Genomic DNA, 17,862 nt, shown 5'->3' on the forward strand with positions numbered 1-17,862 from the left:
GCTTCCGGGTGACTCTCAACCCCCACCAGGGCTGACTCCCTGGGCTAACTCCAGAGGCCATGGGATTTCAGAGTCTCAGAAAGTCCTGACTTTCCCCAAGAGAACATCTTTACTGGCTTGACTCAGTATCATGGTTCCTACTCCTTGGAATAGGACTCTTGATACCAGAAACGTCTAACGGATTCAAGTGAGGAGGGATGGTGACATGGTAATCCATTAACACTCTCCAAGGCTTGATCTCAACACCGTTATCTTGGAAAAGAGACAACTAAGGCATTTTGACCCAGGGCAGCAAGGGAGAAGTTGATGGGGAGCCTCTTGCTCAGGAGAATAAAAAGTGGTTCCTCCGGGGGGTCCCCTGATAAGTTGGGCCAAGCACCTTTGAGGACTGTACTTCAAAGGGAAGGTGAGACACCAAAAGACCAATTGGCCTTCCATCACTGTTTCTCCTAGGGTCCGCAGTGCCTCCCTACCAAGAGGTTCCAGGAAGGTCAGTGGTCCGGGGTGACCATGCATCTAGGGCCCCCAAAATGGCACTGGATGTTGTGGAGACCTGCACACTGTCCCTGAGATTCAGCAGGTGCTTGTTTACACGTGGCACTTTCCAGTTCTGGGGACAAGACAGCGGACAACATGTATGCTTTTGGTAGGGAAGGGAGTTCCGAAAACATAAGTGACTTTTTTGCTTTAACCAACAGATATAGCTACCTTCTAGTATTTTGAGATCGGCGTCTTCTTTTCAGCCTAAAATGACTGTCCTTTCCTAGGGTTCTGGGTCTAAGGGACTCTGTATGTGGAGCTACCTGATTTTTATATGGCCAGATGGCTACAGTGATGTGTGAACAGTCACGGGGCTCACCCCGTTCTTAACACTCATTGTTCTTGGGTCCATCTGATCTCTCTGTCCTCCCTGAAGTCCTGCCCTTGGCCCAGTGGCCAATCATCTATGGCCTCCCCTTTTAGTTGTCTGTTTAAACTTAATACCTCAAGTGCTTGCGGCCCTGGAGGCCATCAGATTGCCTGAGCATATTTTCCCACAGGAGGTCCCCGTGACAGATCCCCTTCCCTCTCCCTACACCTCTTGCACAGGGAACTCTTCCAACCAAGTCCTTCTACACAGCACCCTCAGCACTTCCCCGCCCATTGGAAGGGGACAGGGCACCACTTCTGGCGTGCTTCAGAGAGCCCTGTCACCTGTATCCCTTGGCCCCACCTCTGCTTTCCCAGACACATCCTCAGCCCGGCCACCTGCCACCACCCTCCTCACCCCCCAAAACCAGGTCTTTCCCTTCCCGTTCAATTTTTAAATTTTATTTTTTTTAAGATTTTTATTTATTTATTTGAGAGAGAGAGAGACCATGCATGAGTGAGGGGAGAGGCAGAGGGAGAAACAGACTCCTCGCTCAACAGGGAGCCTGAAGTGGGACTTGATCCCAGGATGCTGGGATCATGACCTGAGCCGAAGGCAGACGCTTCACCAACTGTGCCACCCAGGCACCCCTAAATTTTATTTTTAATCATCAAGGTAACATATATTCATTATAAAAATGTTTAAAGTATATATATTTTAAAATCCATAAGGAAGTGGGGAGGGAATCACTTAGAACCCACCCCCCAGAGGCAACCACTGTGAATACATTGGAGTTCTTCCTTCTTGTCTTTTTTCTAGTCATATTAACTTAATTACAAAGAAGTCAAAGAAGTTGAATAAGTTGAAAAATGGTAAGAATAATCTTTAAATATATGGAAAATGCAATATATGGAATGTTGCACGTTCTTCTGTAACTTAATATGGTATCACATACTCTCGCTGGTATTAATGAAGAGAAAAGTCACCATGAGACACACAAAGAAAGACCAAGATGTTGGGGTGGCTTTGTAACGTGTCACCTTGGCCTGACTGACTGGAATTTCCCAGAATTCCCCTCCCTGTTAGTTTCCATTTCCAGTGGGCTACAGAAAGATTTCTCTGGGAGTTTTGGAAGGCAGAAGGGAAACCGTGACCACTTTGTAGCTCACACACAGTGTCCCCTCTACTGGCTCCCCTTGCTGGGGTGAGGTCAGTTGTGTGAGGTCAAATCCCTGTTTTTTTAAAAAGAAGAGAAAACAACCTAGTGTTTCTGCTTCTCTGACTGAACCCTGAGGGATAGGGTTGGTACAACCTCGACAGAAGCAGAAGCCTGGCAGCCTCTCCCCCACGCAAGCACAAGGCTAGTTGGAAGCTTTTCCTGACAATCGGGGTTCTGTCTGAGCTTCCTGGACCACAGGACCTTTGCACAGCAGAAGCCACTGAGCTCCTACAGAAGTTTCTGCAAGCTTGCATGCACAAGTGAGTTGTCAAAAGCACTTGGCGTCCTGTCTTCTGATTTAAAAAGAAAGGTGGGGGTGGGGAACCCAGCAGCCCATAAAACGAAATGGCCCAGTGGAGAATTATGACCAGCCTTGGCATACCTGAATCAAAATGACAGACCATGAAATAATGTGTTTTCGTCTGCATCAGCTGCCCTGTCCGTCCCAACTATCAGCTAAATTGCCTGCCACAAAGATTATTTCACCTGCCACAGTGGAAAATCGTTGAGCAGCTCACAAATTCCACAGTGGCAAAGCCTGGGGCCCCAGAGTGGGGGAAGATGGAGGATGAGAGGGAAGAGAGAAAGAGAGACTCCAATGGGAGGACGAAACTAGCCACCACTCCCATAGGCAGGGTCATCCAAGATATTGGCTACCCCATGGAAGAGGGGGCCACGACTGCCACCGAGCGAGCCTCTGGCTGCCGAAGGTTTGACAGCAAGGAGCATAGGGAGGCAAGGAAAGGAGGAGGCCCGACCACAGCCTCTGCACCACAGATACCAGGAGGGACACTGTGGGGAATTCAGCGCCAGGGGTTACCTACAACACCACAAATGACTCACGTCTTCTAAAAGGAAACAACTGCTTGTAACTTATTCAGGGATCAGAAGTTGCAGGGATCAGAAACCACCTCGGAACAGTTAAAGTGAAAAGGGGGGGTTCGTTGTGCCAGAAATACATCCATCGGGACCTCGTGGAAACTAGGAAGTTCCAAGGCGCCTACTCAGCCCATCTCTGCCTCCGGAGGCCGCATTGTTTCTCATCTCTGTTTTCTTTTGGTTGTCTGCTCCATCACCTTCTCGGCAAACTGGATCTCCCTGTGTGGTCATGTTCCCTGCTCCTCCCCAACGTGACAGGACATTACCGTTCCCAGACCCACCACCGGCCGCTTGGCTCAGCCTCCCAGGAGCTGGGGGTTGGAGCAGACACCCAAAGTAAGTGCGCTCTGGCACATCCATCTATCTGTGACCAAGCATGTGCTTGCTAAGGACCTCCTGGGTGCCCGCCCAGGACTGGGAGCTGAGAAGGTTACAGAAGTGTTGGTGTTCAGCATCCCTGTCCACGAGCATGTGAGAACTGAGGCACGATGGGGCCTGAGGACCAGACTCCAGGAGAAGGAAGAAAATGAGGGCTTGCTTAGGTCGGGAAAGCTGCTTAGAGGACTTGTGATCTGACCCGGGAGGGGAAGGATGGGCTGGGGGAAATGTCCCTGGCAGATCTTCCAGAGAATAAAAGAAACTCGTGCCAGGCAAAGATGCGGAATAAGGTGTGAATGTGGAAAGTAGTTAAATGTCAAGTCCATGATCACGGTGTGCGTCCGCAGCAGTGGGTGGCATTGCAACAGCAGGACTGGGAGGCAGCAAGTGTTGACATTCATTCTGTAGGACAGCGGTTTTCAACCTTGAGTCTGCATCAGAATCTTCCGGAGGGCTTGTTAACAGAGGCATAGCTGGGCCCCAGCTCCGGAGGTTCTGATGCAGCAGGTCTGGCGCAGGGACCGAGAATTTGCGTTTCTAAAAGACAAGTGACTTGAGGACAGGGGATCTTTCCACAAATGGGTCAAAAAGTAGTAGGTAGGGTGCATGGACAAGGGTCCATAGTGGGGTCGGGGAGGCTGGGTAGCAAAAGTAAGGCAGGGCCATACACACACAACAGCAGCTGGGGAAGAAAGTAGCCGGGGGCGGCGGGGGGAGTGGAGGGCAGGGTAGGGCACATCCAAGAGGTACAGCAACCACTACAGGCCAGACGATGCCCAGGGTTCCTGGGGAAGCGAGGACGCCTGGCATCCAGGTCCTGCCCATGAGGCCCGGGACTACAGGCGAGAGAAAACCAACAGAATCCCTGCCCGAGGACGGGATGTCACCCAGAGTTGGAGGCCCTGTTTTACATGGAAACCAGAGCTCTGTCAGAGCTTGGCCGTCCTGTGCCAGGGAAACACCGCGCCCTGCCCCGTGCCACCAAACCTGTTTCGTTTTTTTTTTTTTTTAAAGATTTTATTTATTTATTTGAGAGAGAGAGAATGAGAGAGAGCACATGAGAGGGGGGAGGGGCAGAGGGAGAAGCAGACTCCCCGCCGAGCAGGGAGCCCGATGCGGGACTCGATCCCGGGACTCCAGGATCATGACCTGAGCCGAAGGCAGTCGCTTAACCGACTGAGCCACCCAGGCACCCCTGTTTCGTTTTTTTAATTGAATGTTGTGTTCACGTCAACACAACCTTCCCGGGGAGGTTATCCGCCCGGAGGGGATCCAAAGCAAACTCCAAATTCTGCACCTGCTCTCGGCTCATTTTCGGTCTCTGCTTCTACTCTTCCAAGCCCAACTCGCCATCAGTGACTGACCTGTAAGGAACCAGAATTGATAAGCCCAGGCAAACAGTAGCAGAGAGAAACTTCCTAAGGGGGGAAGGGGCTGATGACAAATCCACCGTATCATGGATGATGAGGGCACCAGCTACTGTACCAAGTTCCCTCCCTTCTCCAGTGCCAGTAACAGTGGCTGAGGATGCACTGTGCCTGTAAAGGGACGTGACTGAGAATGATGAGGACATTTTTAGATGTCAAAACTTTTTATTATTTATTTATTTATTTTTAAAGTAGGTTCCACGCCCAGCGAGGACCCCAGCATGGGGCTTGAACTCCCACCCCTGAGATCAAGACCTGAGCTGAGATCAAGAGTCGGATGCTTAACTGACTTGAGCCACCCAGGCGCCCCTAGATGTCTAAACTTTTTGAATCATCCAAACGGTTTCTCTCAAATAGTCGTTGTGGCGGCCAGCACTTGCAGAACGAAAAGTTAACAAACCAAGAACCTTCGCGCGGTGTCCGGGTTCCAGATGAGAAAAACAATCAGGAAGCATCTCAGTAAAAGTGGGAGGGGGGGGATTCTGTCTACTTGAGTAGGAAAGAACTGTGAGCTCTTTCTCATAATAACAAAAACCAAATAGGTTTTCCTGGTTTTGAATACAATGCAGCTTGAGGAAACATTCTGTAACTTTCGGCTTCATTACCCAGAACAATCGGCACAGTGAATCATCATTGTCTTAATTATAACACACTGATTAACTCTGATACATAATTAACCTAAACCCTGAGTCGCAAGCATACTTAACAACCAAATCATGTAAAAGGTGTTCGGCTGTGTAACCAGAAAGTCAACTCAGAGGTTTATTAGCACTCGAACTTTCTCTTTTTCTCCCTGGGTGCTAGGAGAGCTGGGTAACAGTAAATTCACTAAGAGTAAAAACTCATTTGTTGGCGAGTTCCCTCAGCCCTCCAAATTGAGCCAGTCAGGGCAATCTTCTCGCTAGAAAAGCTGACTTCCCATCTTTTTTTTTTTTTTCCTGGTATCACTGCATCCCCACATACAACGATGGTAGCCTCTGGGGGCAGTAACAGGAGCTCTTAGTCACTTTCACACCGTACAGTTCCATATCGTTTGAATGTCTGACAATGAACGTGCACGGGATGGCCGACTTTGGAAGCCTCCTTCCTCCCAGTGCGTGGAAAAAAGTGCCCCGGTTACATTCTATATCTGTGGCCTAATCCATTGATGGGGAAGACGGTGGTGACCCTGGAAAAGGTTAAAAGGGGAAATAAATGGGGGCGCCTGGGTGGCTCAGTCGGTGAAGCGTGTGCCTTCGGCTCAGGTCGTGATTTCAGAGTCCTGGGATCGAGCCCCGCATCGGGCTCCCTGCTCAGCGGGGAGTCTGCTTCTCCCTCTCTCTCTGCCCTCCCACCCCTCCCTCGTGCTCTCTCTCTCGCTCATGAATAAATAAAATCTTAAAAGGTGGGGTGAGGAATAAGTAAATAAATTAATTAATTTTTAAAAAGGGGGTAAAATGACTTGAGTTAGCACATCTACTGTCTTTAGCATGTGTCATAATTTGTGAACATGAAATAATGTCCGTTTGCCTTATTTTTATGTTCTGTAAAGCCTTAGAAGAACAGATTCTGAGAAATGAAAACTAATTCTCATTTCAACGTGAAGCTCTCCACTGGTCAGTTGACCATGTCCTTGGAAAGAGAGGTCAGAGTCCTGAATCCAGCTGTGCCTTTAGCCATCTTTATGACCTCCGATTGCTGACTTCCAACCTTTAAAAAGGAAAGCCATCCTTCTTGCCTTAGATTTTCTTCCTGAGAGTAGTTAGTGTTCTTTCTTCTACACATTTATTTCCATCAGAGCAAGTGTTCAGATATGTTCAGTCATGGTAAATCTTTGTCTTCCGAGTCATATTTGCTTTTGGGAAACAGCCCAAAGTCATCCAGACCCAGGTGGGACGATTAATATGGGAAATGAGCTTGGGGCTAGGATGGCTATAAGGCACACACCGTCTTCCTGAGTCCTCCTGCCATTCCTGTGAGGTAGAAGAGGCACCATAATCTCCTCTTACAGAGAAGGAGACTGAGTCTCAGTCGGGCCAAGATTCCAATCCAAACCCATTGCCCTTCCCTCGTGCCTCAGTGAGGACGCTTTTCTGTGGGTTGGTGGGCTGCTTGGCTTCCCCGGGGGCAAGGAGCAAAGATTCAGCGAACCCACTCTCTGGAAAAGGAGTTTGTGGTAAGGCCATCCCTGGCCTAAAACTGGGTCCGGAAGCTCGCGGGACCCGAGGCAACTCACATCCAGCAGCCATGCATCTAGCACTCAGCCAGTGTCTCGTGGGCTCCCAATCACCCTGGCTCATGGCACCCATGCTTCTTTCCACAGCTCTGCCCCATTCCCCCCTTTCTCAGATGGATCCCAAATCTAAATTCCAAAAGGAAGTCAGAAAAATTGGCTTAACTCTTCACTGATACCCCATTCGCACCAGGCACCCCCAATCCCATCAAAGATGGCCTCACCCTGTTTGCCTAAGCATGCGGCCATGGAAGGGGAGGCTTCAGCTAGACAGGGACATAGGGCCTGGAGAGTACCATGGCTGTTTAGAAAGTGCATCTATAATGTGGAAGTGATGACTCTTATACTGAGGACAACGATAGTGACAAAGATTTGTGCCATTTATCGAATGCAAAGCCTTTTGCATGCGTGTTCTGTGAGGCTTGTAAATTGGCTCGGCGCTCAGTTCTCAAAGACATAGTGGGACAGGCAGTAGTACGGAATCTAAACAGCTTCTCTAGTCTTTCTGCTGTGTGAAAATGGACAACTCAGCAGCGTGACTTCTGGCACTGTTTCCTGGCCAAAATAACCAAAGGGGCAATCCTAGTAACTTCCTGACCCAACATCATAAGAAGTATAAAAATAGAGGCATCTAAGGGCACCTGGGTGGCTCAGTGGGTTAAACGTCTGCCTTCGGCTCAGGTCATGATCCCGGGGTCCTGAGATCAAGTCCCGCATCGGGTTCCCTGCTAAGTGGGGAGCCTGCTTCTCCCTCTCCCTCTGCCTGTTGTGCCCCCCGCTTGTGCTCTCTCTCTCTCTTAAATAAATAAACAAAATCTTTTTTTAAAAATGGAAGCATCTAGGAGTCCAGTTCTCCTTCTGGTCCTGTCGCCCTGGGTTACAGCTTGAGGCTAATGGCCAGTCTGAGTCAGTATACAGCCCTTGGACACTCGATGCCTTTCCAGCTGCAGCGTGGCACCCTGGCAGGCCCGATTCCTCCTCCAGCTCAGGCTCTCCTGGTTCTCTGGAAGAGGAAAGCAGAGCAGGTCTGAGATGGGACTGCAGGGCTCAGCAACCCATCCCTCCTCCAAGCATCCGATTCCCTCCTGAGAGATTGATTCAGTTGGGTTTTGAAGGTTGTTTGAGCTTCCAGAGCACCCTTATTACAGCACGCACAGCCCCCTTTGAAGGGTAGCTCTTCGGGCTTTTATCAACCAAAACCTTCTGGGCAAAGGTCCCAACTGTCTGAGGAGTGACAGGGAAGTGCTTGTCTACCAGATGTCCACATTCTGCCATCAGGAGTGCGAGATCGTTTTTATCTGTATCCCAAATAAAGAAAGAACTCTGCCTTGGAACTTCTTCCAAAGCTCCCAAGATAAGAACGCTGAAACACAGTTGGTCCCCTCATCCCACACTCCCACCTACCTGATAACAAGAACGACCCAGGACACTTGTCAAAAATGCAGAACCCTAGGCCCTCACTGGACCTATCTATTCAGAATTTCTAGATGGGGCCTAGGGCTCTGTATTTTTATAGCACTCTGAAGCCTTCGTTTGTTGGTCAAGTTTAGGACATGCTACCCTACTCTGAAATCACCAATGTCATTTCTTTTTTTTTTTTTTTTTTTTTTAAAGATTTTATTTATTTATTTGAGAGAGAGAGAATGAGAGACAGAGAGCAGGAGAGGGAGGAGGGTCAGAGGGAGAAGCAGACTCCCTGCTGAGCAGGGAGCCCGATGTGGGACTCGATCCCGGGACTCCAGGATCATGACCTGAGCCGAAGGCAGTTGCTTAACCAACTGAGCCACCCAGGCGCCCACCAATGTCATTTCTGATGCCCTACTGAGATTTGGGTATGAAAGCAGGCTTGGGTATCAATAAGCATCATGATCTTTAACGAGTCACTTCCCTTTCCTAGTTCTTACCTTGGTATGGCTTATCTGGAAAATGGGAGCATTTTGCCAGATGGCGTGATGGTACAGTCTACCATTTGCATTAGCCAGCATGGGCTATGAAAATTAATGTCATTGCATTTTCCACAAATTTTTAAAAAGATTTTATTTATTTATTTATTTGAGAGAGAGAGAGCACAAGTGGGGAGGGGCAAGGGCAGAGGGAGAGGGAGAAGCAGACTTCCCGCTGAGCAGGGAGCCCAACACGGGGTTGAATCCCAGGATCCTGAGATCATGACCTGAGCCTGAGCTGAAGGCAGATGCTTAACTGACTGAGCCACCCAGGAGCCCCAATTTTCCAAAAATTTTTGAAGCCCTTTTTTAGGCAATCACTAAATTTCTAGGATAGTCACCAGGCCAAGAGAGAAGTAAAGGCTCAGAGTCCCTGTGTCTGTCGAGATAATGTCCGTGAAAAGGCTTGCCATGGGGCCTGACACTTAAAACTTTTATTTTTTAAATTTTTATTTATTTATTTTTTTAGATTTTATTTATTTATTTGAGAGAGAGAGACAGAGCACGAGCAAGGTGAGGGACAGAGGGAGAAGCAGCTGAGCAGGGAACCCAATGTGGGGCTCGATCCTGGGACTTGGGGATCATGACCTAAGCCAAAGGCAGACACCTGACCAACTGAGCCACTCAGGTGCCCCCAGTTAAAACTTATAGCAAGTGTTACTCTCCTTTCCTCAGCCATGTCATGCCAACCATGTTTTCCGATAGCGATCACTACAGAGGCTTCTGCAGCAAGCAGCTCCCCATGCCGTTGTCCCGAATTCACCAGGAATGGGCAGCGGGTGCACGACATTCTCTCATGGTTGGTGGTCAAACCCCAACTGAGACATGGTCCCCCTGCTGCCATCTTTCACTTCCGGTGGGAACCCTCAGGCTGGGCAGATCTCACCCATGGGATAGAACTTGAGAAGGAGCTGGGGCACTTCTGGCATGGTGCCTGGAGATCCATATAACTTTCAGTTGTGGTCTGCCTATGGATGAACTCTCTTATCTCTAGCTTCTAGAAAGGAATAACAAGCATAGCTCTTTTACTTCTTAAGTACCTCCAACAGAGTCACGAAATCGTTTGTCTAAACAATTTACCCCTGATGCTTCTGTTCTGGTAAGAACCCCTTACATGAGGACACTCTTGGTGGCTGATGATGTTTTTTTGAGCCAACACACTTGAAAATGTGGGTAAAAGCCAACCGAAGGTCAAACAACTCATCGGGGAAGTCACATCTTGCGTAGTCCGATTTCACTAGAAGCTTCAAAAGTGAAAGCAAACCTAGATTTTGATCTCGGTTGCTGTCATTTCCACAATGAACAAGTGCTTTTCCTTTAGTGCCAGTGTATAATGTGTGTGTAACATATCTTATATATTATATTAATATATTAAATACAATATTAATAATTTATTAATATTAATGTGATGTGTATTATTAACTAATATGATATAAATATTTTGTATAATCTATAATTATATATAACAGAATATTTTATATGTGTGTGTATATATATACATACATATAAGCATATGTATGCTTAAGCATAAGCATACATATAAGCAGATTTATGTCAAGGAATTGGCTGATGCAATTATGGGGGCTGGCAAGTCCCAGATCCACAGGGCGGGCCGGTAAGTCGAGTCCCCTGGGCAGGAACTGATGCTACAATCCACAGGCAGAATTTCTTCCTCAGGGAAACCTTCGTTTTGCTCTTAGGGTCCTTCAACTGATTGGATCAGGCCCACCCACTTTATCGAGGACAATCTCCCTTCCTTTAAGTTAACTGACTGTAGATGTTAACCGCATCTACAGAATATTGTCATGGCAACCCCTGGATTGGTGTTTGATGGAATAACTGGGCACCATAGTTAACTCATGAAACACCATCACAGGGACATACCCAATAAATTTTATTGACTGATGTACAGACATTAAGGATTGTGGAGAAGTGTGACTATCATCTCTGTACCCCGCTGCACAGAAGGCCCCTGTTAGGTGACTGTAGAGCAGAGCAAAAGCCCAGTCACTAGCCCCACACTGTGAAGACTTTGACGGGCTGGCTGGTTCCCTAAGGGATGGCACCAGACCGGAAAGAGAAGGATGAGGAATCCAGGCAAGAATGGGAGGGGTAGGGCAACAGTGGACCAGGGTTTGGTTGTCCTTTTGCCTCTCATTGGAAGGTGCTGATTTAGCCTTGTGGCCCATGTATGTGGAAGGGAGGAGTGATTTGGAAACTCCAGAGCAGTGGCACATCCCCAAAAATGCTGTATTTTGCTTTGGAATGAGTCTTGATTTTATTGAAAAATGTTTGATTTCCCAATTCTGTTTGCCATTAGCCAATATAATTGTGGGCTTGTGCATGGCCAGCACACACTAAACAGAACTAGATGGAGCCCCACTCTCTGAGGGGGACCCTGAGCAGCAGCTGCTGCCACTGTAAAGGGAGTTGGGGTACAAGACAGTTTTCAAGCCTTTTCTGGCTGTAGTTCAAGAGGTGGCCCAGAATCTTCTCTACAAATATATCAGTTACTCATTGCTGTGTAACAAACCACTTCAAAATTTGGTGGCTTAAAACAACAACAATCATCGGTTTTGCTCATAAATATGCAATTTGGGCAGGGCTTAGAAGGGAAGGCTCACCAAGCTCCACGTGGCATCTGCTGACGTGGCTCAATCCAGCACAAGAGGAGCCATTTCCAAGATGGCTCATTCACGTGGCTGGCAGGTCGGGGCTGGCTGTCAGCTAGGCACTCCCCTGGGGTGAAGGCTGGGGATCTTGTTTTCTCTCCATGTGGCCTGGGCTTCCTTACAGCATGGTGGCTGGGGACAGGAGAGAGCCAAGGAGAAGCTGAGTCACCTTTCATGGCCAAGGCTCAGAAGTCATGTAGCATCACTCCTATAAGTGTGCCAGTCACTAGACTTGAGTCACCAAGGCCAGTCCATATTCCAGGTAGGGGAATTAGACTTCACCCCTTGATGGGAAGAGTGTCAAAGACTTTGTGAACATGTTTTAAAACCACCTTATGGGGCGTCTGGGTGGCTCAGTTGGTTAAGCGTCTGCCTTCAGCTCAGGTCATGATCTCAGGGGCCTGGGATCAAACCCTGAGTCGGGCTTCCTGCTCAGCAGGGAGTCTGCTTCTCTCTCTCCCTCTGCCCTTCCACCCCCTCCCCGCCTTGCTGGTGCTTGCTCTCTCTCTCAAATAAATAAATAAAATCTTTTAAAAATTTTTAAAAAATAAAACCACCTTAGCAAATGATACCTCTGGTGGTATTTCCTCTGACACCTCCCTCTTTCTTGCCCCTCCTCCCCCATCCAGCCAGTCACCAAGGCTTATAAATTCTACCACCAACAAATATCTTCAAATCTTTTCATTCTCTCATCTCACACCTGGAGCCCTGCATCTTCCTGACTTTCCCGCCTCCACTCTTTCTTCCCGTGATATTTAGGATTAGGTTCATTTGCATATGACAAAAAATCCAAATAACAGTGGCTTAAACAAAATCAAAATATTCTTCTCTTTTACATAAAAGAAACTAATACATAGCTATCCAGGGCTGATGTAGTGGCTCTGTGATTCTCAGGGATCTGGGCTACTTTCATTTTGCTCCTCTACAAAGCCCTGATCCAGGATGGCTGCCTAAGCACCAGCCATTGCTTCCACATTCCAGCCAGGGGAAAAAAAAAAAAAAGAATGAAGAAGGATACACCCTCTCCCTTAAAAGATCTTTCCCAGAAATTTCTACTTATATTTCATTGACCAGTACCTAGTCACACTACCACACCTAGCTGCAAAAGAAGCTGAGAATGTAATCTTTATTCTGGGCAGCCGTATGCCTCACTAACATCCAGGAGTCCATAAATAGCAGTCCTGGACACCTCTGAATCCACACTTCATGCTACACCCAGAATCTTTTCCCTAAAATGCATATCTGAGTATATCCCTCCCCTGCTCAAGGCCTTCAGTGGCTCCCCATCGCTTCTGGATAAAATTAAAATTCCTTAAAATAACTCCAATGTTCCTGCTATCTGGACTTCTTTTCTGTCAACCGTTACTAGCAATACTTCACCTTCAAAGATACTAACCTACTTGCAGTCCAGCATATTCTTTCTTATCTCAAGGTTAATGCAAGGTGTTCCCTCTGCATAGAATCCTCTCCCACCCTCTCTACAGGTTCACTCTACCCACACTTCAGGCCTCAGCCTGGACGTCACTGTCCTCCAAGAAGATTCGGAGGGGCCCATGGACATGTTTTCATTTCTTTTAGAATCAGAAGGGAAAAATGAACTCTTAGGTCCAAGGAAATGTTTGAATTCATCAATATTAATAGTACCTCCCTCACTAGGGTCTTGTAAGGAGTAAATGAAAGAATACACTACATGTGAGGGGCTTAGAACATCCTGTCGTATAGAAAGCTCTCAATAATGATCACCTATTATTATTGCTGTCATTATGGCCAATTAGTGTCCTACCTCTCCCAGAGGTTTTTTCACTTGAGAGTTGGCTCTCGCAGGAGAGAAGAGATTATTTACCTCCCCCAGTCCCCAGTGATTATCTGTAATGGTGGAATTTCAGGCTGCCTTGGAAAGACTATCAGAAGCAAAGAGATGGGGGTGCCTGGGTGGCTCAGTCAGTTAAGCATCTGCCTTCAGCTTGGGTCGTGATCCCAGGGTCCCTGGATCAAGCCCGCATGGGGTTCCCTGCCAGAGGGGAGTCCCTCTCCCTCTGCTGCTCCCCCTGCTTGTGCTGTCTCTCTCTCTCTCTCTCTGTCAAATAAATAAATAAAATCTTTAAAAAGAAAAGAGAAAAAAGAAAAGCAAAGAGATGTTCTCCTAGCTTCAAATCATCTTCTCTGGTCTCCACCTGGATAGCTTATGGGGCCGGGGGGGCGGGGTTGGGGGCAGGTCCTATTACAGGGGAAACTGCATGGACATTGGAGTCGAAACAACTGGGTCCTATCTTAGCTCGGGCTACTATAACAGAGTACCATAGACTAGGTAGGTTAAAGAACAGAAGACTATTTCTCACACTTCCGGAGGCTGGGAAGTTCAAGATCAAGGTGCCAGCCAATTGGCTCCCAGGGGAAGCTCTCTTCCGGGTTTGCAGACAGCTGCCTTCTCATTGTATCCTCACATGGTGCTCTCACGGCTCTTCTTAAAAGGGCACTAATCCCATCAGGAGGGATCTGCCCTCCTGGCCTAGTTAATTCCCAAAGGCCCCACCTCCTGATGCCATTGCACTGGGGATTAGGGTTTCAATATATGAATTGCGTTGGAGGGGGTGAGGTGTTGAGGAGGGGCAGGGGAACAAACATGCGGTCCACACCAGGTTCAAATCCTGAATCCACCCCTTACCTACAATCGGCAGACTTCCAATTCCTCGGTTGCAAAAGGAGGCTCATAATGGCACCTGCCTCGTGGGTTCCTGGGAGGATTAAATGAGAAATCACATGGGAAATCCGCAGCCCGCTGCCTGGCATGTGGTGGGTTTGTCCCCTCTCCTCCCATCTATACACGTTCCCGAAGGCTGGAGTGCACATGAATTGGACACTCACAGACTCAGAGGTGCCAACATGGAATGTTCTTTAATTTTCTCTCCCTGAGCTCAACTCCTGTGCTCTCACCGCCCGCCCCCCCCACCGCCGCCAGGCAGTAGGAAGTGGCATCTAAACACTGTCGGGTAACCCCGGTCACATTTCATCATGCCCAGTCACTTCAGGATTTGGACCAGCCCCCTCCGTCCCTGGGGAGCCCAGGGGTTCACTGGGTACCCAGATCATGGTAGTTCAACAAGCATCCACTCTGGCTTCTGCCAGTCGGTTCCGGTCCTTGTCTGGGAGCAGAAGCCACAGTCCAGCTGGGACCCTGTGGTAGAGTGAGCAAGCAACTGTCTCGGCTTCCCAGTTTTAGCTCTGAAAGCTCCACGTTCCAGGAAACCCTCAGTCCCAAGCAGACAGGGATGGTTGAGCATCCTACCCTGTGAGCCTGCCCATGCCCTCATCAACCTCCAAGACTCTCAAGACTTCTCCCGGCTCCCAGTGGTGCTTGCAACCCTCCTGGGTTCTGGCTGGGGAGAGGGAGGGCTCCAGGCTGCTGGCCCTGCCAAGTGCCCGGGTGTCCGGGGCTCTGGAGACTGCCCCTCGCCACCTACCCCCACAGCTCACTCGGTCAGCACCTCCACTAGGAGGCAGCCTGCAAACACCATCTACAGACACCTGGGGGCACACTTTCTGCCCTCGATCTTTCATCTTGGAAGCCAGGCTCTTAGAACTTGAAAATCCTCTTACCCGCAAAGCCGGACTCTTGCTATCACTGCTATCATTGGCTATCACCACTATTCTCTGTGCTGGGAGTTTAAACTTTTTTTTTAAATTCAATTTGCCAAGGTATAGTACATCATTAGTTTTTGATGTAATGTTCGATGATTTAAACTTTTTTTAAGATTTATTTATTTATTTGACAAAGAGAGACACAGCGAGAGAGGGAACACAAGCAGGGGGAGTGGGAGAGGGAGAAGCAGGGGGAGTGGGAGAGGAAGAAGCAGGCTTCCTGCGGAGCACGGAGCCCGATGCTGGGCTCGATCCCAGGACCCTGGGATCATGACCTGAGCCGAAGGCAGACGCTTAACCAAATGAGCCACCCAGGAGCCCCGAGTTTAAACTTTTTCCATTTAATAAGAGCAGATAGCATTTATTGAGTGCTTACTGCTGGCCAGGCACTGTTCTAGTATTTTCCACCTGTTAGTTTTTTTTTAATCCTCACGATCTCTTAGTGTGCTGTTACCGGCACCCTCTCCTTACAGTGTAACCCATAGTACAGAGAGACGTGTAAGGAACTTGTCCAAGGTCACACAGCTAGCTGCTTGGTGTGGCCCCGGAGCTGAATTCTGGCCAACTGGGCCCCAGGCCCCTAGTTTTAACTGTTTCTTTCCTTTTATTCATAGGTTGGGTTCATTGTGTTTGTTCAATGTGAAGAGAAAGGTACAGGGGTGGGGTGGAAGGTCATGGAAAATAAACAGAGGTCCGTGCCTCCCAATTTTAGCCCAAGAAGAACAAAGTAGGGGCACTTGGGTGGCTCAGTCTGTTGAGAGGCTGCCTTCGGCTCAGGTCATGATCCCAGGGTCCTGGGATCGAGCCCCATGTCGGGCTCCCTGCTCAGCAGGGAGTCTGCTTTTGCCTCTCCCTCTGCCCTTCCTCCCACTGGTCGTGCTCTCTCTCTTGCTCTCTCGCTCTCGCGCTCTCTCTCTCAGGTGGGTAAATAAAATCTTAAAAAAAAAATCTGGAACGACACGAGTATGACCTCTACCACCACAAAAAAAAAAAAAAGAACAAAGAACAAAGTGGCACATGGGAAGACGCTCAGGTGTGTTAGTGTCACAACTGTGGTGACATTGTCATGAAATGGTGGAAGGAATCTAAAGGTCATTGGCAGAGGGCTGATCTGATTAATTCAGCCTGAGACTGGCTCTCTGTGGAGAGGCGGAGTGGGGGTGCGATGGTGGTGGAGTTGCAGGTGGTCCAACGTGTTGAGTGCATGCTGGGGTGCGCCACCTGCCCAGTGCCCGCCTGCCCTGCTCCTAGAATGGCTCAGTCCGTTCCCCTTGGCCCTCGGGGTCTCTCCCCAGGACCCCAGCCCGCGCCCGCACAGCCCCTTACACCCCACCGTCCAGGAGTGCTCAGACGCCCCCTTCCTGACCTGGGGTCTCTCCCCGACAAGGCCCATCTTGTCCCCCAACCCTGGTGTCTCCCCCACCAGCGGAGCCTGCTTATGTCCCATCCTGATGGCTCCCCACGAGAGCTCAGCACCTTTTCCCCCGCTCCTGGGGTCTCTCCCACCCACCCCCTGCAGGGCCTGCCCAGCCCCTTCCTGCGCTGCCCGTCGCAGCGACTCCTGGACCGTGTGGTCCGGCGCTATGCTGAGGTGGCCGACGCCGGCAGCATCTTCATGGACCACTTCACTGACCGCGACAAGCTGCGTCTGCTCTACACCCTGGCTGTCAGTGCTCATCCCATCCTCCTGCAGGTATGCAGTGACCCCCGCCCAGGGAGGGGCTTCATGTCGGGCTCCAGGGGGGCCAGCCCTGGGTTGAGCTCTCTTCCCCTTTACCCAGAGCCTTGGGGCCACCACCCGGAGATATGCCCTGCAGCCATACCTGGAAAGGAGAGAAAAATGGAAGTAGGGTAGATGCCCATCAGTAGGGGAATGGTCAAGTAAATGAGGGTGCACTAGAACCCGGGGATACACTGGTCACCGAGGCAGTCATGGTGGCCCCGATTTCCTTGCAGTTTCCAGTCCAGAGGTGGAGACAGACACTTAGCAAGTCAGCAAGCATCCGCAGAGCATGCGGAGCCCAATCATACCGATTTCCCCCAAATCCCAAGGGTCAGGACGCTCACGGTGTGGGCACAAAGGAAACTAGGAAGTGGGAGGAAGGAACGGAAAAAGGAGGAGGGCTAGAGAGAGGAGGGAGAAAGAGGAGGGAGAGGAGGAGCAGAAGGAGGAAGAGGAATGAGGGAAGGAGGAGAGAAAGGAGAGGGAGGGGAAAGAAAAGAGAAGGAAAGGAGAGGGAGAAGGTGCAAGTAGAGAAGGAAGATGCCACAACAAAAACACTTAATGTTTATTATCACATAATATTACATAATTATTAATTTCATCATTTCAATTTAATTTTAAATATAATTGTATACAGTTATTAATTATACATAATCAGTAATCGTTGTTACATTGTTACATTACATATTTTAGTCTATATTACCTAATTGATATAAATATATTTATATATAATTATTTTATTTATTATTTATGATACATCTAATTATATGATGTTTATTATTATATATTATTTGTTATATATAATTATATATATAACCAATATATAATCATTATTACATATAGCATAATATGTAATATATTATATAATATGATATAATATATAAAATGATATATAATAATCATATAAGTTATAATATATA

General features: G+C 48.6%; 1 protein-coding gene across 2 annotated transcripts in view; it reads left to right on the top strand.

The window, feature by feature from the left end:
- DIPK2B (divergent protein kinase domain 2B) overlaps nt 1-17,862 on the top strand; it is a 41,772-nt gene that overhangs the window by 16,855 nt on the left and 7,055 nt on the right. For both annotated transcript variants that reach the window (XM_081808958.1, XM_081808957.1), the window contains exon 3: nt 16,739-16,912. In XM_081808958.1, coding sequence (XP_081665084.1) covers nt 16,739-16,912 — 174 coding nt within the window. The remainder of the gene's footprint in view (nt 1-16,738; nt 16,913-17,862) is intronic.

Source organism: Leptonychotes weddellii, chromosome X (assembly GCF_054177405.1).
Source record: "Leptonychotes weddellii isolate Sample4059 chromosome X, ASM5417740v2, whole genome shotgun sequence".
NCBI lineage: Eukaryota > Metazoa > Chordata > Mammalia > Carnivora > Phocidae > Leptonychotes > Leptonychotes weddellii.